At 40.3% G+C, this 24,332-nt stretch overlaps 1 protein-coding gene across 6 annotated transcripts in view; it reads left to right on the forward strand.

Annotated features, from left to right (window-relative positions):
* Positions 1-2,065: 2,065 nt before the first annotated feature.
* celf3a (cugbp, Elav-like family member 3a) overlaps positions 2,066-24,332 on the forward strand; it is a 37,014-nt gene continuing 14,747 nt past the window's right edge. For all 6 annotated transcript variants that reach the window (XR_005210232.1, XM_037794349.1, XM_037794352.1 and 3 more), the window contains exons 1-6: positions 2,066-2,209; positions 2,355-2,405; positions 5,787-6,353; positions 7,223-7,375; positions 9,220-9,302; positions 21,510-21,558. Coding sequence is in view for 5 of the 6 variants with exons in the window: in XM_037794349.1 (XP_037650277.1) it covers positions 7,231-7,375; positions 9,220-9,302; positions 21,510-21,558 (277 nt within the window). In the remaining variant the exon portion in view is untranslated. The remainder of the gene's footprint in view (positions 2,210-2,354; positions 2,406-5,786; positions 6,354-7,222; positions 7,376-9,219; positions 9,303-21,509; positions 21,559-24,332) is intronic.

Genomic DNA, 24,332 nt, shown 5'->3' on the forward strand with positions numbered 1-24,332 from the left:
ATTTTGTAGATTGCTATTTTAGGGCAATATTTAATCACTAAAGAAAGAGAAGGGTTTGATCCACCAAAGTGTCAGTTTCCTATCAAATAAAATAGATTGCTGTTACCAGGCAACATTATTCTAGAGAGGTCAAAGTAATCACTCAAAGAATAGAAATTGGCCTTGCGTACATGTACTGTATTTAAATAGTAACTAGTTAAATAAAATGAATTTTATGAAGCTGCCGCTGTTTTGTAAAGAAAAGTTTACATTAAAATTAAATGTGTGTGCTCTAGTTAAATATTGTTTTAAATTAGGCATTTTAAACTATAGCCACAGAGAGGAAAAAATTACACTTAATGAAGCAATGTTCACCGAGGTTGCATACTTCCAACTTAGTGGAGGTTGGAGTTGTTTGATATCTGTGTTTTAATTGGTCTTTTCATGAAATCTTAAAAGTTTTTCATGGGGTTTCTCAGACCACACTGAACTAAACTGGCCATAAAAGCCTGAGTGTAGTTAATTATAGAAAATGTCTCATATTGCAATCTTAGTATTCTCTGTTTAATTTGCTGTTACTTGTACAATCTAACATTTGTGCATATAGGTTTTAATTTGGCCTGGAAGCAAGAATAGATTTGTAGATGTGATCGAAGTTTGCCTCAGACTTATTCTCCATTGATTAACATATTGTTTATGTTAGTCTGTTCTTTTTGAACCTGTAGAAATTATTGTAGTTTATCTTCTAAAATTATAAATCACATTTTCTTTCAAGCAGTCTACCAAATCTATTTATATATGAGGCTTTACTGCCTCTTCAAACGTACAGCAGAGCATTAAATCTATCCATTTGGTCCAACTTTAAACATCTTCCCCACATTAACTTTACTGTTTTTCTGTGCTGGTTAGTGTGATGAACACATCTCCAGTCGAGGCTTCGTTGTTTCCCTTTGGGAAAACAGATGTTTGTTTCCCCTCACGGCTCAGTAGACGTCTCTCTGGGTCCTCAAATATTCCTGCCTCTTTAATGTGAGGAGCTCTTAATTTGAGGCCAAACTCACTCCACACAGTGTGAGAACAAGTTTGCAAGATTCATTAGGCAATTACCAAATAAGTATTAAAGTTCTATACTTGATTAATTAATTCATTAATCAACAATTAACTGTTAATTAATTAATCAACAGAAGAAAAATCTAATGTTGTTAATTAGACTTTTGGATTTGAACGCCTTAGTACCTTGCTGAATAAAAAAAAAAAAGATTTTATGCTCTAAAAATAAATAGATTTTATGATTTCTTAGAGTCACTAAATTAATTAAACCATCACATTAACCAGATTACATAAAGAGAATCTTATACTCCCAAACTGTAATTGATCTGAATTTTGTTAGTGAAGAAACGAATAGTAAACCTTAACATGTAGCCTTTCAGGAATGTACTGTATGATTGCTTTAACAATGTTCTAACTGATTAATTAATTCGGCTTTAATTAAAGACTCTAATAACTACAACCTGTGTTCAGGGAAATTAGTATTGATTTCATCACACGTGCAACTTTGCAAAAAAAAAAAGCGAAACTAAAAGTTAATTCAGGACATTTTGTTGTTTACTTGGTGTTCTTCCGCGTAATAAAGTAGGGCGGTATTATCGTGCGCGTCTTTTATTATAACGAGGCCGGAAGCGGCGATCAGACAGATAACACATGTTACTAATAATAAACAGTGAGTGCAGTGAGTTGAGCTGAGGTGAACCAACCGTCGCCAGATGTCAGTAGATCTTTCTGGAATCACTTTATTAGTCTGCTTTGAGACGAGGAGCAGCTATTACTAAAAAAAGAAAAAGATTCTGGATACTTGTCACAGACATTGTTGATTCCATTTATTGCACTAAAAGCACAAAAGTGCGCCTAGATATAATATATTATTATTTTTTAATGAATGTATCCTGAGTTAGAAATGTTTACTTCCTTAGTGAAATCTCCTTTTCCCTTGAATTTTAACCTATTTCCTGTTTGATCCCCTCCCTCCTCCTGTTGTTGTCCTCAGGGATGCAGAGCCTCACTTTGATGTGTCTGATGTGATGGGAACCTTTTCCACGTGTTCACTCAGGAGGAGGAGGAGGAGGAGGAGGAGGGTTGATGCTGTGGTGGCTCTCTTTGAATCCTGCACAGCTCTCCTGGTGATGGCTCTTCATGGTCTGACACCAATGCTGTGCACCGCAGCAGCAGCAGAGTGAGTTCAGCCCCCAGTTTAATACATCAGAAACTGCAGTGCCACCAGCAGGAAATCAACACAATCAGTAGCCTTCAAAGGTGGTGAGGGAGGAAATAAAATATGGAAATTGTTTCTTTCTTTCTCTGATTATGTGTGTGTTTAGGAGGAATCACAGGAGAGCAGGAAAGATGGACAGAGAGGGAGGCCCATGTGTGTAAGTACATTTATGATTATTAGACTTTGTAAGCATTATATTCTCTCACTCATACACAATGCTTTCAACAAACCCATCTTCAATATGTCCAAAATGTCCATTAAATGCATGTTTTTGTGTAATAAAAAATTATTGTTCATATCAAAATAAAACAAGGTTGTGTTGTGTGTTTATTTATTTACGATATCTCACAGCTATATAGTCATCAGGCTGTTTCTGGAGTATTTAAAGCCAGCTGGTTGAATATACAGTAAGTACATATACTCAAGTACTGTACTTAAAGGGCCTTACAACTTAAATTAAGAATTCCAATTTGTTATTTCCATGGCCGAGGAAAGTTCAATCAATATTTGTGAACATGAGCTGCTCTCTCTCTCAAAGCCTGAAACCAGAGAAGTAAGTCTCAAAGCTGTGATGTCATCAAGTATAAAGTGTGGAGCTGCTCCATAGACAATGAACGGGAGACTGATTTTATGGACCCGCAGAATGTTTGTTTTCTTTTTTATCCAAATGAGCTTTATTCTATTGTAGTGTTGTCAGTTGTGAAACAAAATGTTCCCGTATACTCAGATCATTCCCCTGGGTGCTCTCAGTGTCGTCTATAACATCTATCCCTATTTACTCTCTATGGAGCAGCTCCACACTTTATACTTGATGACATCACAAGTTTGAGTTTTATCACTCTAGTTTTTGGATTTGGGAGAAAGTTGTTCATGTTTACTAATATTTTTTGGACTGTCTTAGACCATAGGAATAACATGAATGGATTTTGAAAATTGGCTTCCAAGGGTAATCCTATACTTTTTATCCCATTTATTTTAACAGCTGTAGTTTCTTGTTACTTTACCAATTAAGATTCGTCATACAAAAACACATGGCCATCTTTTAAATTATGATGCATTTGTTCCTTTCCAAAAATCTTCTTATGAATATATTTAAGTCTATAACTCAGTCCCAACCTTGTTTGATGTCAAAATATTTCAGTCTTTCTTTTATGCAAATAAATTAATTTTAAGTATTTTCTAAAAAATCAAGATCAAGAAAACTTGCTGCACTAACAGATTTGTAAGTTAAAAAAATATATAGTTTTTTAGGACCCAAATAAATGCAGACATGCACACTATAGGACAGCCAAACAGTTGCAACAGTAAAATATTACTTACACTTAATAAAAATCCAATAATGGCCATTTTTCAGTTCTTTCATTTTTAATTCTTAAAGACAATTTAGCTGAAAAATACTTCTTTACTTTTAATTTTTTTTTTAAAGCATGCACTTGTAATGGAGTATTTTTGCATTGTTGTATTATTACTTTTACTTGAGTAAAGGATCTGCATACTTCTTCCAACCACTGTTTAAAAAGCACATTTTTAACCAGATACAATATCTTCTGCAAAGTCATATTCAGTAGAATATAAAGACGACCACTGGCATCATTTGAGTTTGCAGCTCGTCACCAGATGTCGTTGTTGGTTACAATCTGAAATATATACAGCATATATATATATATAAAAAAACACCCATTGTGAAAGTGACACAAATACATTTTCGAATTGCAGCTCCGTATAATATGAATTTATATTTGGTTAAAGTCAGATGAGGTGGTGTGTGCTCATGTGGGCTTATATATTGAGGTTGGAGGATTTAGTGACTGATGGCAGATGGTAGTCTTAACATTAGAGACAAGCCGAGGAGAAAATACAGGATTTAACTGTTCAGTGTGTGCTCACAGGTCTGCTGTGTGTGTTTTCTTTTAATAATATAAACAGTATAATGTTGCTGGAGCCAGGCAGGACCAGATCGTGACTGCTTTGAAGTGTCACCGTGTGCGCAGGTCGGGTGTGTGCAGCCTCCTGTGTGTCATGTGGGCTCATTGTTTACATGCTGTCCAGATTTCACAGAGGGCGTGTATTTCTGTGTGTGTTCCTATCTACGGTTCATGCATTTACGAGCACATATTATTGAAATAATGTTGTTTTTCTTTTCTCACTCGGAGAGGGAATATTGTAGCCGTGATGATGATGTGTCACGAGTTGAGTATAGACCCATTTCAGCACCATGGCCAGCTCCACGGCGAGAACAAAAGGCGGATTTGCATCGCTTGATGTCAGGGACCGTCTGCTTTTTACCCATCCGCATGAAAAACGAAAAATGAATGTGAAAAAAAACACCTCCTGCTTTATTCGTTGCCCTTATCTTTTGACATCTTTTAACATTTTTATGTCTATGTATATTTTTGCTGTATACCTTCATCTAAAGTGCCTTTCAGATTTTAGTGTGTATGTTTGTGTATTAGCAGTGATAGTGGGATGGATTTGTGGAATGGGTTAGGTGATGGGTTGAAGCGGAGCACAAATATAAATCACTTTAAAAAGCTATACAACAAAAGATATTTTTTGGAGGTATATGGTTGAGGAAGAGTTGTGTTAAGGGTTGGTTTATATCTACTTTTTAACTCCTGATGGATATGTGGGTTGTAAATAAACTTGGGATGCTGTTCATATATTTCATTTGGGATGTAAATAAGTCTGGGATATTTTATATATTATATTATATTATCGTTCTATGATATATGAGTTAATAGAGGAGAAGTGAGAAAGGGGTAGGGAAATATAAGTTTTACTTCTACCTACTCCTTTTCGGACACTATTACTCTTGTTTTGTTTGTTATTATTTTGTATCTGTTTTTATTTATTTTATGTTCGAAATAAAGTCTTTAATTTATTCATTCATTCATAGTCATGTAAAACTCTTGCAGTGGATCCATTCTCTGGTCACTGAACTTTACAGACTTAAGATAAGTTGCCTCCTACAAACTAGTTGGCCTTTAATGGATCCACTTTGGACTGGGGTTGCGTCCAAAATTCCACACTGACATGCTATTTAGTACGCTTAAACAGTACGGGAGATTTTTTAGTATGTCCGAAACCTTAGTATGAAACCAATAGGACCTAGGTTCAAGTTAATACTACTCACAGAGTAAAGAGGTAAATATGATTCATTAGTGGTTGGACCATAGCATATTATGTCAAAATACAAAAACATACAAAAACAGAACAAGCAACAACTTATTTTATGATATAAAGGGAAAATGTGGGTGCACAAGGACATAATAAGTACAGATAAATAGGGAAATACAGTATGACCTACTGCATAACACTCTGGCGTTTTAAGAAATTGTTTTACCAACAAGAACATTTGTTTTGGATATGGGGCATCTAAAGATAGAGAAACACAATCTTTGATATGCTTTGATTACAAATAGGAAAAAAAAAAAAAGCTGTAACATTCAGCATCACCTTTTTGCAGCCATGAATGTGTTTTTATGTACTGTGTGTGTGTTTTCATTCCCTCCTCCTGCCTCCTCTCTGGCTGTCACAGGGCTGGTAGTTTAGCGACGGTCCCTGGCTGCAGACATCACGGCTCGTCCAGCCCAGGGGAGGAGGGATGGAGGAGGAGGGATGGAGCTGAGATGGACAGGGAGGGAGACACCGGCTTACGACGTCAAAGGAGTACAGACACACACACACAGAGAGAGAGAGAGAGAGAGAGGACAACCAACCCAGACTGCCAATTCCCTACGGTCTCCTGAAGGAAGCCTAAATTCATCCATCACAACACTCCTCATCATCCAGCAGAGCTAGAGACAGAGAGAGAGGAGAGGAAGAGAGAGATTTGTTTATTTTTTATTTGAAAAATCTCGGAGCATCTGTCAGGGAAAAAAAAAACAAGATCTAGAAAAACACGCTCATGCCGAATAAAGGACCGTCGCTGGATGTTACTAGTGTTATTATAGGGGCCTAACTTGTTACAGGATTTTTACAAAAGACGCTCTTTACAGACAAATGAACTGAATAATTGAAATTCAATAACTAAATAACAGCGGGGGGAAAGAAGAAAAGGCATCCAGTGATCGAGCCGATTCTCTGCCACGAAACAGCACCACAGGTATGAGCTTTATTTCTTTTTTTCCCCCTACAAAACTCTTTGTTGTTTTTTGGTTAAATGTGTGAAATTCTGTTGGGGTCATTGTTGTTGTCACCCAATGTCTTGACAAAGAGGAGCGCAGGTCTCCAGCTGTGTTGACAGACACACTGTCATGTTTCTGTAGGCGGCCTGTAGACCCAGAATATAATAGTGCGAGGGAGGATTGTGTGTGTAGCCCACTATTATTTACTACAATACCACATGCAGCCTATTTTTAAAGCATTGTTTTATGTCCTCCAAAGAGAATATGCCTTATCTCTGTATGAATCATAATTATTGATCCCTAATGTTCATTTACTGCCAAGAATATGAAAGTTATGACATTATAATTTGATTTATTTTAATTAATGTGTTTTTCTTTTGTATTTTTATGCAGGTAAAACACAAAATAATGCCTTTAGATGTTGGAATTATATTATTAATTGCATATAATCCCCTTTAAAATAATATGACATCACTATTCCTGTATAATTTATAGTATTTATAGCTCTTACAATGTATCTGTGATGCTCAACTGTGAGCATATAGTGGCCTTAAGCTACTTAGTGATAATTTGACCCATTAATAGGTTAATATCTGATGTAATCATGTGTTTTATTGTGATATATATGTTGAAAACTCCAGATTAGTACCATGTCTCTAAGAGGGTAGAAACTATAATTCCATGCATTCCCACTGAACGCTCCCATCTGCACCTCCATCCCCGGCCTCCTGTTTGCACCTCCTGTGCAGTGTGAATTTAAGCCTGCAGGCTCCTGTCTGCTCCTCCTGACCGCCTCTTCTCCTCTCTCTCTCTCTGTGTGTGTGTGTGTGTTATTATTCCTCCCCAGACTTCTCAATGAAGGAGCCTGACGCAATCAAGCTCTTCATCGGGCAGATACCCCGAAACCTGGAGGAGAAGGACCTGAAGCCCATCTTTGAGCAGTTTGGCAAGATCTACGAGTTGACAGTGATAAAGGACAAATACACAGGGATGCACAAAGGTGAGGACTAAAGGGCCATGAGGTCCACTTTGATACGATTTTGTCACAGGGAGCTCATATAGGGGGGAAAATATTGTTAATTTAGTATTCATTATGTGGGAAGATAGTGATGAGAGCAAAGCAATGTTACTTTTATATGTCCTGTCTTTAGGTTTTGATTCTCAGTAAATATCAGATAAATTGTTCCTCATTTGTCCCTCTGGAGCCTCTTTAAGGACCCCTGTGAGGCCAAAACCTGATGTTTGCAACCATCGATCTAAAAAAGAAACCTGATTCACAGTCGGTGAAAAGTTTGTATCCTCATATTTCATGGACTGACTAAATATATTTAATATTTCAGACATGGACGAACTAAAGTATGGATCAACCTTGACTAAATATTTTAAATATGAGGCAATGATTCACATCAAACTTTAAGTCAAGGCAAAGAACTGAAACAATTAGCAAGCTATACAGAATTGGACTAACTATTTAATTGTAACAATAGGTAATTTCCTGTTTTTTAATTTCAGATATGGCCAAATATTAGAGTGCGGTATTATATTTTCATAATTTGCAAGCCCTTGACTTGCTGCTCATGTGGAGCAGTTTGAAGTCTCTCTAGAATAGATTATTGAACCGTAGTCAGTGTAAATGCGCTCACATTGGGGAGCTAACTCGAACTAAATAACCCTATAACAGCAATTGAAATGTGGAAATATTGTGGAGCGTAGTGTAAAACACAAATGAAAACACTCATGAAATGAGGAATATGTTCATGAGAACCCCATGATGCATGCTGGGAAGCTTCCCTTCATGCCCACCTCTGGATGCTACAATTAAAAACTGCAAGAAAAAAAGTAATTTTAGACTGCTGGAATTAAAAATGTTGCACAGCACTCTCATTTCTTTTTTCTTCTACAAATTGTCACGACCAGAAAGCCTGTCGTCGTCTCAGATCAATCTCACAAGAACTATTTTGTCAGTCCCTAATTGACCTCACGTGGTGATATCAGTCAATTTGTAAGAGTGTCACCCACTACTATTACTGCACGACACGTCACACGACGGTGAACAGGCTTCTCATATTTTGGGAGCAAAGTCTGAACACATTCAAAATCCTGCTTGACAGATGGACTAAAGCTGGTCAAAGTGATCTAAGCTGGATCCATACTGTCATTTCTAATGCAAATCTGAGCGCAGAAAACAAAGGCTTTTTATAAATCCACAAAAACCATCAGCCATTTGGGAGACGTATAGGCCAGGTGGCATCGGTCCTCTAACACCTATAACACCTATTCTGCATACATTTACATATTCATGATTTGTGGCGAGCCCTAAAGGTTAATGAAGGCCTTTCTCTATTATGAGGAACTGCATACATTTGGCCTCACCGGCGTGATATTAAATACTCATTCAGACTGCTTGTGTCTGAATAGTCTCCAGGTATTATGATTTAATAATCCCATACGTCTCCAGTGTGTGCTACTGGGAGAACTATTTAGCAAAATGTTCATTGTTTTTATTTTATTTATTTTTGTGTCTCATGCAGCTTTAAATACATATTAATAATGATGGCCTGTTTAAAGGCGGGAGGCATTTTTTAGACATTTTAAACACATGCTGACCCAGAAGTGTTGTTAAGATAAAACCAAAGCACATATATAAAATGGCAGATTAATAATAGGACAATAAACTCCAGCAGCATGTTTTCTGCCTGCAGGCATTCAGGGCGAATGGCCAATTAAGATTAAGTTGCAATAACGTTGCGCTGCCAACTCTAGATATTATATATAGCATATGAATCTGACATTAAAAATACATAAGACTTATAGCTCTCTGATTGTCTAACACTTTGTTTCCAGGATGTGCCTTCCTGACATATTGTGCACGTGAGTCCGCCCTCAAAGCCCAGAATGCACTGCACGAGCAGAAGACACTACCAGGGGTGAGTGCGTCTTTTTGAGATCCTCAACAGCTCGCATGTATATGTATTTATACAGTGTATAAAGGGAGCAGAATAACTGGCATGCTAGGCTATTTGAACGCACCACACAGACACATGGTGACACGTGAAAATTAACCGAGTTTGACATGCGGGCCCCTACTTCCCCCTTCAGCTGATATGCTCCGATAAAGGTCAGAGGCTGCTCTCTCCCTTATGTTTCATATGTGATGCATCCAGACATATCCATCCAGTTAAGGCATGAGTCATCTTGCTACATGTCACGGGTCGAAAGAGACAGCTATGAGGCTCGCTGCTGGAGTGACTTTGCCAGTTCTTATTCTCTCTGATGTTTCTCTTCCTTTCTGCGTCTCCGTCTTTCTCACCCCCCCTCCCTCCTTTCCATCCATCCTCTCCCTCTGAATTCTAATCAAAGTTAAACCTAGCTTTATTAGCATAGCCAGGCAGCAGGTGTGCTGCCAAATGACATTTCCAGAGCTAAATATGACATGACAGCCGCGTCTCTATAATAACCGACTATATGAGAGACAAGGCGACAAGGCAAGGAATTACTGAGACAGAGTGTGCTCCCAGACTTGCTGCTGCTTCCTCTTTTACTAACAAGGCTTTACCCCTGTTTCCTTTTGGTTATTTCTGTTGAGATCTACATCATTCACTTCTTTTTTTTTTTTTTTGCTCGCTCTCTGCCGAATGCCAGCTCATGACCATAGTTTTTTGAGGAAAGAGTGGAGAAGCAGGTGAACAGTGTAGGGCTGCACCTAATGATTCTTTCCCATATTGATTAATCCGATTAATTGCTCATTAATCTTTGTGATGTGGTTAAATTGCTTGTTTTCGTCCTTGGAACCTTCCAAAACCCCCTAAATATTCAATTTATTATCACAGAAGATGAAGAATAACAGCAAATATTCACATTGGAGAAGCTGGAACCAATGATTTTTTAGCTTTTTTTTGCTTAAATTTTTTTTAAGATTGGTTGATTAATCAAGTGGTCAATCATCAGAAAATGAATCTGCAACTATTTTCTATTAATCTAAACATTCTCTGGTTCCAGCCTCTCAAATGTGAGCTGCTTTTCTTTGTCTTATGTGATAGTAAACTGAATATCTTTGAGTTTTAGGACAAAACAAGGCAGATCGTGATGGGCATTTTTCACTATTCTCAGACATTGTATAAACAACACAATTAATCGATGAAACTCTAAAGCAGGGATAAGCACCAGCCCCACATTTTGAGATGTTTGGGCCAGCAAATATTTGGGATATTTCCTTGATAAATAAACAAAGATTGACTTATTGATTGCTTCAGCAGAACATTGTTGTAGTGGCAGGCAGGGGATTGTTGGGGGACATAGAGACAGTTTGAAGGAGCAGGCTGGTATTAGGGTGGCAACAAAAGAAATCCCATTGTTAGCGTGACAGTAGCGTGACCTTCCTGACCTCTCGTAGGGGGATCAGCAGGGCCCGATGCCCCGTGGCTAAAGCCCCGTCCCCCCTGTGCCTCAACCCCAGTGGCTCTCCTCCTCACCTCTTACCTCTAAGCCGTGTGGAACAAGCTCAAACCCTCCTGTGTCTCTCAATCCTCCATCCCCCCCTCCCTTGCCAAAAAGAAAAAAAAAAGACGAAAACCATATTATTAGCTCTGTACACGCCCACACGGACAAGAAGTGCTTCCCACCCCTGCTACCAGCTGTGGTGTAATTGTCATCTAATTGCACCTGCACTGCCAAAGAATAATTAACTTTGGCATCTCATGGTCGGGGCGATACAAAAGAAATAACATGAAAGCAATTATTGGACTGAGAGGAGAGAGCTCAAATGAAAGCACACCTGAATGAGGAGAAAGCTGAAGGATGTCATTAACACTCAGAACTGCTTCTTTGTTAGCATTTCTCCTCTCTGGAAAGTAAGAGTCGGTCTTAAGGTTTTTTTTTTTTTTTTTTCTACTTGCTATTTTACTGATTTTTTTCTCTCTGCTAACAATGGGAAAGAAGAAAGAAAGAAGTCAGTCTGGGGCGAGCAGATGGTAGTTGCGGAGTGGCACCTGGCCTTGTGTTTAATTTCAGGTGAGGGAGTCCGTCTCTAAGTGAGAGGGGGGAGGAAGAGTGTCAAAAGCACATTCAGCCGAAAGCGAGGAAAGAAAGTGAGAGAATGGTGGAGTTGGAAACGTGAGAGAAAAAAAAAAGGCAGAAGCAATAAACCAGATTCACTCCGAGAGTGTGGAAATGGAGGTGGGAGGTACTCGCATTCAGTCTTACTTGGACATCTTGTACTCTTGTTCTTATCGCTTTATCTCTGCGCCGTCTCAGGCCAGATCGTCTGGTCTAGTCAGCTGTTGTGAGCCTCATGGAGACAATATCATCCACTTATGCCACATCAAAAACAGAAGCCATTTTACACAGCAACCTCCAAAACCAAATTTACATTTCAACAACTTTAAATAAATGAATGAGCTGAATGATTAAATCATGTTGCTATCTATCGTTGAAGGTCATCAGACAAAAAATGAATTAGCAACTATTTTCATCATTCATTAAATGTATAAGGATTTTTTTAAAGAGCATTTTTTTTTTTTTAAATTCACTGGTTCCAGCTTTTTAGAAGTAAATGTTCTTCTATGATAGTACAATGAGTATATTTGGACTGTTGGACATTTTAAGATGTTACAGTGGACTTTTCTGGCATTTTAGAGACCAAATGATTAATTGAGAAAATAATCAGTCGGTTAAACGAAAAGTTCGACATTATGAGAATTTTGCTTATTAGCTTTCTTGCTTTCCAGTTAGACGAAAAGATCGATACCACTCAGGGATCGACAATAAGGATTGCCTACTTGCTCGGGTCAAGTAAAATGCCACGTCGGGCTAGTAAATCTAGCAACCAAAAGAATTAAGAAGCAAGAGTTAAATTGGTAGTAGGCAGAATATTTTTGGCATCATTGGGCAAAAAATCCATATTAACCTTTCAGCATATTGTAATTCAAGTGTTCTGAGAGAAAACTAGACTTCTGCTCCTCATCATGGCTCTGTTTTCAGACTTTAAAAAATCTAGCCCGTGACGGGAGACTTTGGCCAATCACAGGTCATTTCAGAGAGAGAGAGTGTTCCTATTGGCTGTTCATTCAACGGCAGCAGCTGTCAATCACTCGCAACTCCAATCAAACGGTCAAACTAGGGAACGCCGATCAAATATGAATTAATATCAGTATATGAGAATTAATATTTCTCTCCTCAAATGTTTTCAGAAACATCTTGTAGTGTACTGTTAAGCTGTAAAATGAGAAAGTTTGTTCCGGCTGGTGGGCGGTGCTTTGTTTTTCCTCACCTGATCTCAACATGGCTGCCAGGTTTTAAACTAAAGACAAATGACCTGAAGCACACGCAAATGTTTCAATTATCCTGGAAACAGGAGTTTAGTTGGGTGGCATGAGAGCGAAACTCGTATAGGGGGCAAGTATAAATTGACTTTGGGCAAGTAGATTACTGACGGGCAAGTGGATAAAAACATTAACGTTGAACCCTGCCCCTCTTATGTCTGTCTGCTGAATAAGAAACTGCAGCCTGTTTGCTTAGCTTAGCATAAAGACTGGAAACAGGGGGAAACAGCTAGCCTAGCTCTGTCCAAAGCATATGTCCATCATATTTAGCATACAGACTATCAACCTTCTCTTGGCAAGAAAGCAAATTAGCGCATATCCCGAAATGTGGAACTTTTCATTTGATGGATAAGGAAAAGAATAGTCAGTTGCAGCCCTGAAGCTCATACCTGCTTCAGTAGAGACACATTATATCGCCCCTAATCCACACTCACTTACTTGAATTAATATTTGCAACAATGCCTCGCTGTTAATTTTAAATGCAATAAGTATTTAATAGTGCGACGGTGCCCATGTGAGGAAGTAGCTGCGTGTGTGTGTGTGTGTTTTGGTGTATATTTGCATGTGCAGCGGGGGAAGGGAGGGCAGGTGTTCGCACTAACACGGTTTAATGAAGGGTGTGTGTGCTTTTGTGTGCGTGCGCGAGGCCCTGTGTGTAAATGTCTGTTTGCTTTTGTGTGCGCGCGTTTCCATGGAGAGTACACATCCAGAGATATGGATGGATGGATGGAAGTTGTTGGGTTTATTATAGGCTCCTCTCAGGTTTCTTCATTCATTATCTGCCCAGTGTGTGTGTGTGGTGTGTGTGGGTGTGTGTGTGAGAGTAAAATTTGAGCTGCGAGGCCTTCTGTGTTTAAGCTGCCCATACGAGAGGAAAGAGCCCTCTTTGAGTGGAACATCTGACTAAGCCTGACATTTACTCAGCCATAAGGACTCAGACGGAGCAGACAGAGGGGTTTTATCAATAGTCTGAAATAAATGCATATGCTAAATATAGCCCAGGCTTTTTACACAGGATATGAGATGGGAAGTTGTAGTGCCAGAACGCTGTGCCCTTAATGTCTGAGCAAACGCTCTGCTGTAGAGACACACAGGTCGTGAACAGTTGCAGGGTGATGTTAACAGCCTCTTATACACCTGTTATCGCTTATTCAACTCTCTTTTTTTATAGTACCCGTAGGTAGAAACTGACATTTAATGTGCACCAAGGCAACAAATAACACAAAAAAGACAAAGTAGATGCTCAGATTTGGTTCACCTAGGGCCTAAAACATGCTGTTATGATGAGAACATGAGCATGTAACCTGCTTATTTTATGTATCTGACAATAAGCAGGGCCTCCATATGTAGCCGCGTCCTGATGTCAGTGAGCTGCGTCGATGATGATGATAGCAATTAGCGCGCCTCGGAGCGAGCGTGTTCACTTGATGAATCTATCTGGAGTTAAGTGTGCATTCATGCGTCGATTCATTTACATATGCATGCATATCAATGCGCGGCGTCGAGGACGAGGACGACGCAGGACAGGAGGCGCCTGACTGACAACAACACAAAAAAGAAGGGCCCGTCCTCTGCACGTCACTCTAGGGCGACTGTAATGATGAATGCAGATTGGATTTATAGAGGTGGTAAATGGGTGTGAATTAGAGAGAAATTGGATAAATGAAGGAGGGGAGAGGGGTGGTGGGGGGGACAATAAGGGAGGGTAGGGGGGGGGGGGGAGGGGAGGAAGAGATGAATGAAAGTTTGAGATAATGAACAGTGGGTGGCGGTAAGGGTGGAGGGGGTTGGAGGTGCATTGAGGCAGTGTGTTTATCAGCTTAAATACAGACATCTGTTACTGAGAAATAGTGTGTTTTTGGGGGGTTGGGGAGTGTGTGCGTGTGTGTGTGTGTGCGCGCGTGGCAGGCGAACACACACAAAAGTGGAAAGAGGCTGTTGTCACAAAACTCATTAGGCTCTTTGAACTCCTCATACACTGGACTACGGTGGAGTTAAACCATGCCCGAATTAAAAAAAGTTAAAAAAAACAAAAAAGAAAGTAGGACATGGACCCTATCTGTACACACACACACACACACACACACACACACACACAGAGCAATGTGTCCGTGATTCAGTTCTTTTTCCCTTCTGCTCCACTGAGTCGAGTCAAACAACACTTGACATGAATATTTAACAGTAGGAAGAAGACAAAACAATTGAGAGTCAACTTGAGTGTTAGAAAATTTACTCTTTGATATTCAGTTTCTCCACTTTGAAGGATTTTTTGTTGGCTGTCTGACAAAAAAAAAAAGAGCTGAATGTCAGCGTCAAGAGCTGTCAGCTTCGCCTTGATACTGGACAGACTAGTGAACCCTGTAGGAGAAGGAGACAGCGCCGGGAAGCAGCTTTGACACACCGAGGACTGGATCATTGATTAAATATTATTGAACTGTACAAGCGTTGTGCTGTCAGTCTCTTTGTGTTTGATTGATTTAGCGACTGTCTGAATCCAGGAGAAGGTAGACCCTGTTTTGTGTGCTCGCCCGCCCATGTGTGCATCTGTGTGTGCATCCACGTGTGGAAAACATTAACCGTACTTGTGCATCTCTGCTTTTTTTGTCTTTTTGTCCCTGCCTCTGTCGCTTTGTTCCAACTCTTTGTGCGAGCTCACAATCATCTGCGTCTATTAATCTTTTTTTTTTTTTTTTTTTGCCTGTGAATATACCAATTTCCACCTGTGCTTGTTCTTCTCCCCCGGGTGAATTCACAAGTGCGTCCCAGCGTAAGTGCATTTGTGGCGAGGAGGTGGATGGGAGAAGAAGCGAGGGAGCGAAAAAGCAGCAGAGACGGGAGAGGAAGAGAACAGGGAGGAGGGAGGGGGGGGAGGCGGGAGGTGGCAGGTTGATTACGGTCGCAGGTCTCGTTGCCTGGAGACGGCGGGGACGAGGGATGCCAGGTTGCTAGGCGACCGGCGCGATGCAATGACCGGCGCTGTGTGATGGAGCGGAGGGGAGGCAAAGACGGAAAATTGTCTTTGTGCCCCCCCCAACCCCCTCCGCCCCACCCAACTACACCCCCACACACCCCCTCCACCTCCAACTCTGCCTCCCTGCTGTAAATGTTCTTGAAAGAGCAGAGGAGATGGTCTCTGCTGATATATTTACCATTCAGAGTGGCTGCTTTTCAGGGCAGACAAGCAGAATGGATTGAAATTGGAGAGAAAACAGGCGACAGAAATGTGTCACCCTCACACAGCAGCAGCAGCAGCAGCAGCAGCCTGCTATATAGTCTTAACAACACTGAGCTGAGAGTATAGAGATTATCATCTGCTCTGCGCACATAATAGAGAAAAATATCAATATGCTTTACTCGCTCCGACCGTAAACGATCCTCTATCTAAAACACATTTACGTTGCAGCCGTAGATGAAAATCCATGTACATGGGAGCGGTGCGTATGGATGGATGTTATGGGAAGGGGGGGGTCATGCGTTATGGCGAAGGGGTCGAGCTCTGATTTGATTGGATAATCTATGGATTTAATATCTCATAATCCTAGTGAAATCCCCCGTGGCATCACAGAGCGAACAGATTAAGTATGTGTAGATGTTGCTGTCAGCGACAGCAGCAGACAGAGCGTGTGTGTGTGTGTGTGTGTGTGTGTGTGTGTGAACAATGAATGTGTTTAGTCGGAGGATGATTGTATATAACCTAATATCTGTGTGTTTGGAGATGGAGCACAGGGGGGGGGGAGAAACAAATCAAATAGCAAAAGCACATTGGTGAAATGGGCTGTTGATCAGGCAGGTTCTGCCTGTGTGTTGTCTGTGCACAGTATGGGACTGTTTTTGTAAACAAGCCTAAGAGAGAATGGGGAGGGGAGGGGAGCAACAGGAGGAGGAGGAGGAGGAGGAGGAGGAGGAGGAGAGAGAGCAAATTACTGTAAAGTGTATGTTAGTGGTTTAGGCTTAGAGGGAGATATTTTTCTCCCTGCTTCTGCATCTGCTCTCAAGGCAGAGCCAACATTCAACAGGCACGAGCGCTCCCTCCATCATCTTTTTTTTTTTTCTCGGTGTCTTTCATTTTTCCTCTCCTCCTCATCTCACCCCCTCCTCCCTCCACACGTCTAATCCCTCTATCTCTCGACCTAGAAGCACCCTTTGTCCTCCTCATTTGTTTTTCAACCCGTCTCTTCCGCACGTCGTTCAGGGCAACCTTGTTTACCTGATGATGTGGGGTTCTCATCACCGGGGGTTGTCATGACGATGGCCATGTGAGCGCACGGTCTTCGTCAGAGAAGTGGGGCCGGTTGCCGTGCCGATCTGAAGTGGCACGGCCTCGATGGCCTCCACTTCTCGCTGTTTTCCCCTCTTGTATATTCTAATTCCAATCTCCTGAGCCATCTGCTGTGCTTCTCCTTATCACCACCACCACCACCGCTGTTTGTCTTCCTGTTACTCAACTCTAAGATTAGAATAAATGTTTCACCAGGAATTATCTTTTATCTTTGCATTAGAAAAGAGTAACTCATCTAATCTCATTCTGAGTCTTACTCTTACACTGTAGGCTACAGGGCAGTAGCAACCACTGTGGACAGTGTTTACAGTTAAAGCTGCGGTTGGTAACATTGGAGACACAAGTATGAGTACGCTATTCTAGCGAGAAAGTCGCTAAATTGGCAACACTGACAGCCCGTCCCTTCAGGCCTCCCTCCAAAGCCACTCCCTCACAAATATCATTATGACTATAAACAACCAACATGGCTATTGTTAGTACTCACAGCTGTCAAACTAGCAGCTTGTGGAAGACTCCAGTGATGCGCAATGAGTGCGAGTCCAAAGTACATACAGGCAGGCAGACCATACATCAGACCAGCACATACGGGTACTTCGCAAAAAAGTCAAGGCCGAAGATCTCAAAGACTTCAATGCAATTTGACGTATGTTTGGATTGTAATTTTGACAAGTTCGTATGCATTCATCTCTTGTTATTCAAACGTTTGTTTTATACATTACTTTGCGATTTTGCCTGAACCTGAGCGTTCGCGATACCTTAATAAAACAAGGTAGATCGCCGTCATGTCCCTTTAGTCTTTCCCCGTCCAACACAGCGGCCAGATATTGCTTATCCAGACATCTCTACATATAGAGAAGCGAAGTCCCTCCCCCTTCCCTTCCCCTTTGCGTCATGAATCACATATATGATGTTCGCCAATGTAAAAGATTATTTAGCAATTCAAGAAAGTTGCAGTTTGTCGTAGGTTTGTCGTAGTGTCATTTAGTTTTGTGTGAAATTGCTCAGTGAACTACACCTCTCGGCTCGCACAATATACGTCACATTCAGGCCGATTTAATGATTGGACGGGTTTATTACAGTCCTGCAACAGCCACAGATATGGATTTTGTTCTTTTTTTGTCCGAGCATTTGATTTATTGATTGCTGTCTGGATGTAAAGAGAATTTCAACAAATATAACAAAGCATATTTCTAAAATACATTACCAACCACAGCTTTAATTAAAAACGTTCACATTGGGCGGCTGGTTAGCTCAGTCGGTAGAGCGAGCGCCCATGTATCGCCAAGGCTCAGTCCTAGCAGCGGTGGACCCAGGTTCGAATCCGGCCTGTGGTCCTTTCCGCACGTCAATTCTCTCTCTCCCCCTTTCAACACTCTATCCACTGTTCTATCAATAAAATGCTTAAAAATGCCCCCAAAAAATAACTTTAAAAAAAACAAAAAAAACGTTCACATTTGATGAACACTGGGTGATAAAAAAAAATACACACACAAATAAATGTATGTGAAAACATTAACTTTAAATTTAGGCCTATACTGTATGCCACATCCTGTGATTTATATGACCATATCTAACCATGCATCTTTTGCTGTGGTTAAAAGTCAGTACCAATTGCCACATCTGTTCAGTAACAAACAAATAATGTATCCTTATCCATCAGATTTGATTTGATTTGTTTAAAGCTCCCTCTTTTCCTCCGTCTACACACACATTCTTGAAGCATTTATATTTTCAAAAAGACTTTCAGTTCTACATTTTTTTTCATAAAATATGGAATTCACCTTCAAATTAAGTGGACAAAAAAAGTTGAGAGAGTATTTAGATTTTATATAAATGTGGCCAAGAGAGACAAAAGGGTTAAATTACAAATGATAAAATAGCAAACACAGGTCTAATAGTTGATAATCTTTTGATGAAAACCAGCTTAATATTTGACCTCAGTATTTCCCAAATCCCATCCATGACATATACAAAAATACACAATTAGATAAAAGAGTGCAAATGAAGAGTAGGAATAAAGCAAAGTGTAGTTTGCTATTTAAAACACTTTATATTAGGGCTGTTAAAGTTAACGCGATAACGCGTTAACTCTAATTCCTTTTAACGCTAATTTGTTTGAACGCTAATTCGTTTTGACCATAATGCCAAGGCATTGACGCACCTTGTAGCAGACTCAGTTTTCAAGCTAGAGTGAAGATACTGGTGTCATATGAAACTAAAAAACCTAAGGAATCCATTGGTACCAATCATGTCATACTAGCTTGTCGTGTAGGAGGCTGAATAACGCTCCAAACTTACCCTACATTTTGGCGAAACTGGCATGTGACATGGCCATTTTCAAAGGGGTCCCTTGACCTCTGACCTCAAGATATGTGAATGAAAATGGGTTCTATGGGTACCCACGAGTCTCCCCTTTACAGACATGCCCACTTTATGATAATCACATGCAGTTTGGGGCAAGTCATAGTCAAGTCAGCCCACTGACACACTGACAGCTGTTGCCTGTTAGGATTGTGTATGTCATGTTATGATTTGAGCATATTTTCTTATGCTAAATGCAGTACCTGTGAGGGTTTCTGGACAATATTTGTCATTGTTGTGTGTTGTTAATTGATTTCTAATAATAAATACATACATTTGCATAAAGCAAGCATATTTGTCCACTCCCATGTTGATAAGAGTATTAAATACTTGACAAATCTCCCTTTAAGGTTCATTTTGAACAGATACAAATTGTGTGATTAATTTGCATTTAATCGCGATTAATTATGGACGATCATGCGATAAATCAGGATTAAATATTTTAATCGATTGATACCCCTAATTTCTATAAATCTCAATGGGCAGCAAACAAGTGTACAGTAATTGCAAGGTATATACAGCATTGCATTCTGCACAGGTTGCTACGTTGAGGTTGTTGCAGTCGGTACTGTGGGTGTACAAGTGCAAATAGCATAAGAAATGTTTTGTATCGTGGTAAACAGTCAATGAGTGGATCCTTTTATAAAAACACAAGTTGTTTTTGTTGAGTGCTTTTATCCAAAGCACCTTACAACACCACGATTACATGATTTTTAGCACATGGGCCCAGTCAGATGGATATTATGTCCACTGCAGGCGAAACTATAATTTAAACAAAAATTACTATTCACTGACTGCAGGAGTGGACGCCCACATTTGCTTGACTGATTGGAAGATGGTTTTGAGACCTTGCCCGTCCATCTACTCTGTCATCCTATTAATTGGTGCAATCAATTGGACGCTCTCAGCAAGGGGGCCCTCTGCAGCAGGTGCTGGTGGTATTTCAGCCGCTGGTTCGGTACGCTGGTGGCGTGGGGGGGGTGGAACGACGGTGTTTGTGCATGCGGGTCCCGGTGGCGGAGCGCGACCGTGGCCGCCGATCAATAGTGTCTCCTGGTGACCGATCACAGCGGATCAATCAGTGACACGGGATCAGTGACTGGCTGAAATGTCACCAGCTCCATAATTAAGACCTTCATTAAGCCACAGCTAACAGAGTGTCACTCTGTTGCTCTCACCTCGACTCCTCACCGACATCACCCTCCCTCCTCAGCCTCTTCACACACATCCCCCACCTCCATCCTCTCCTCCATATGCTCCTTCCCTTCCCCTCAATCCCTCTCAATCCCACCCTTCTCCCTTTTTGCCCTCTCTTGTTCTTCCTTTTCTTTATTTCACTCAATACCTCTTTTCACCGCGCTCTATACATCTGAAAGACGAGGCGGCGAGGCACTCATGTGTGCACAATTTCATATAGGGGTTTTTGTTAAATAGTGGGGAGGATGATAAAAAAAATTACATTTCAGCAGCTTGTCTTTTGATGAATTATGAAAAGGTCGCCTAATCCCTCTCTGTGTCGTGTGTGCTCTCCTTTTTTTTTCTTTGTCATTCTTTTGTTCTTTGTGTTTTTTTCCAGATATTATTCCTTCCTGTCTAACCCTGTATACCCTCATCTCTGTCAGGCTCAGAATCTCTCGCTATTCTGATGCTGCGTGCTCCTGTAATCCAGATTAGCCGGCGAGTGTTCTTAATCTTATCACTTCCCCAATCCCGCGTGGGTGTGTGCTTTTCCTGGTTTCGTGTGATAGGGGGAGAGGGAACGATAGACGGCAGGATTAGAGCAGATTCTGAGAGAGACTCTGAGAGAGAGACTGTACGACACTGTGAATGTAACATCACACATATCGGTGTCAGCCGCGGCCTGCTGGAGTAGAGTTGGCAAAAATGAGAAATTAGTGGGGGGAACGTAGGAGGCTGGAGCTCAGGCCAAATCCATTAACATCCATACGTGCACGCATGTGTCACTGTTACGTCACATTTAAGAAGTAATAGCATTTCTAGATGGGTTACATGCAGTCAGTACACATGAATGTCATCTCTGCAGTTGGTGGCCACGCTTTGATTAGGTGCCAGGCTAAATATATATATTCCATTCATTTGTTTTTCCTGTTTTTCTTGAGTTCATGATTCCTGTATTTCAAACTGACCGTGCAACACGACTTCTGTCTTTCCAGATGAACCGCCCAATCCAAGTGAAGCCGGCGGACAGCGAGAGCAGAGGGGGTAAGAGACACCTGTCCTCACCCTGAAACACAGCACCTGTTCAAACAACACCTTCACAGTGCACACGACCAACAATAAGTCTATTTGAATAAGTCACTTAGTCATGAATCCACACTGAAACACTTGTTTGTCTTGCAACAAGTATAGATTTATGTTTTTGAGTACAGTTCTGATCTTAAAATGAAAGAATCAAGAAAATATTAGTTGATTATATTGAAAATTCAGAGAGATTTTTGTCACCCCTCAAAAGTGTGATTCAGTATTAGATTGGATGACTTGTTAAAATGGATGTTTTGTTGCTGTCAAACTACACCTCTACATCACACACAGTGAATGCACAGCCTCAACAACTTAAAACCTGCATGTTTAAACTAGTGTGCTACACCGACCCTTCTCCCCCTAACATCTAGCAGTCACCTAATCACAGTTCATTTTCACACACTTTTCAATATTTGTGAGCACACTGATAAATTGAAGCTGTTTCCAAAGACTTTAAGGGACAGTTTGAGTGTTTTAAAGTGGGGTTGTATGAGGTACTTATCCATAGTCAGTGTATTACCTACAGCAGATGACGGTCGGCATGCCCCCAGTTTGGAGAAACAGACAGGAGTTACTGTACTGCTGTGGACGGGGACGGCAGCAAAACGTATTTTAGCCGCTTAAAAGAAAGGCCCACCTAAAAAAAATCAATATCTGTTTAAGTGTACGCTATATTTAGAGTATTTTCACCAGTTTACTCACTGATGTGAGACAGCTATCCTTGAAAGACTCCATTGAAAAAAAACAGCAACCCACGTGTTCTGTGAGGTAAAATTACAGTTTTTTCAATGGAGCCGGTGGCTTTGGTGAGAGCATAGATGGATACAACGGCTTCAGTTTCCCTTCAGAAAGGGCTGTCTGATGGCAAGGTAAACTGGTGAAAATATTCTAAATATCGCGTACATTTAAACAGATGTATTTTAAGGTGAGCCTTTATTTTAGGTGGCTAAAATATGTTTTTCTCCACAGCAGTACATTGCTTTTGTTCTGTGCGGTAACTCCTCTCTGCTTCTCCAAACTGGGGGGTGTGCCGACTGTCATCTACTGTAGGTAATACACTGACTATGGATAAGTAGCTCATACAACCCCACTTCAAAACACCCAAACTATCCCTTTAAAGCATCATGTTTTTGTATATTTTTGCTCATTTACTACAATTCTTATATACTATTTGCTATTTTATGCCAGCTGTTGGTTTCAATAAGGTTGCTATAACTATCAATTTGAAAACTTGAGAACTTCCTTGAGATACAGCAGGCACTTTACAGTTTTATTTACAGGTGTAAATAATAAAAATGAATGAATTCCTTATGGCTGCTTCAGCTTCAGGGTCTTGGTATAGTGCATGCTGGCTCGCTGTCACACAGCTTGTCATGGCTTACAGGGAAACTTAAATAGAACAGAGCCATCGTTAATGTCGTCAGTAACACCTGCGCTTTTCCTACTAAGACAAGTCAAGTTTTATCTTGTCAAATATGTGCTAATTTACATACATTTCCAGAACATTTTGTTGACATATTATTAGTAATTTTGGATATCCCTTTGTATCCTTATAAAGCCATACAAATTCTCCGTTTCTGCCATGTTTTTAGGAATAAAATGTTGTAGAAATCAGGCTATGAAGGATATGAACAAACTCTACTGCAAAAACCTTCAGAATATAGGAATAAAACTGGAAAGTTTGATGTATGTAAGTGTTACTGAAGTGGAGATTTCTGGCTCAGAGTGAAAAAAAATGTTAACTAATAGATATCCCCATGAAACGTCCCTAGTTTATTACTGATATTAAGAAAATTATTTTTTTGTATTGCAAGTTTTCTGAAATGTTGCGTTTAAATATGCAAATGAGGCACTATCTAATGCTATCTTTTGGATGAATACAGGAGAAATATACAGACGTAAATAGACAAAGTGGTAAAATAAACACCTAAATGTGTATTTTGGATGTTTTCTTTACACTAGTCAGAAAGAAGACAGTAGCCCAAAATCTCAAAATAGACCAGTGCATGAAAAACAACATTTTATGTCTGTAGTATCTCACCTTAATTTCAGTATTGTACGACAATGAGCTTGCAGACACTTGAAATTAGCTTGATCAACATGTTGGCTGTCAAACCACAACTTTTATACAAGAAATTACCAAAAATATCTTATCTCTCTAATGTTTTTGAAATCATAGCTCATGAATTCAGTGCTTTAAGGCAGCCAAGCTCTCAAAACCAACACATTGACACACCGCACAGGCTGACTTCTCTAATCAAACCACATTTTTCAACCCCAATGTTCAAAACTATAGACAATGACATGCTCTCTGTGACTCATTCTGTACCTCGAGCTTTCAGTCTCTTGACAGTTGATTTTCATACCAAACCAAAATGAATGGGAAAGAAATGGCAGATTAAACAAAGGGTTACGATGTATAAATCTGTTGGCATGCTTTGGAGAACAGTCTTTAGGAATGCAACATGCGTGTGATTTGTAGTGAATGGGCTAAAACATGCAGAAACGCCGGTCTGATCCCTCACAGACGGGGACAGACGGAGCAGCTTCTCTGACAACACAGAGGGTGACAAACATTTGAGTCACCGCCAGATGCTGTTTGTTTGTTGTGATGTTCATGCTGCTGCACTCTGGTGGCACTGCGCAGCATAGCAGGCTGATCCCTCCTGCTCTGTAGCTGCTTATATCACACTGTTGTTCTCCTTTATTATTCATGCATGTACGGTGACATGGCA

This window comes from Sebastes umbrosus, chromosome 15, assembly GCF_015220745.1.
Source record: "Sebastes umbrosus isolate fSebUmb1 chromosome 15, fSebUmb1.pri, whole genome shotgun sequence".
Lineage (NCBI taxonomy): Eukaryota > Metazoa > Chordata > Actinopteri > Perciformes > Sebastidae > Sebastes > Sebastes umbrosus.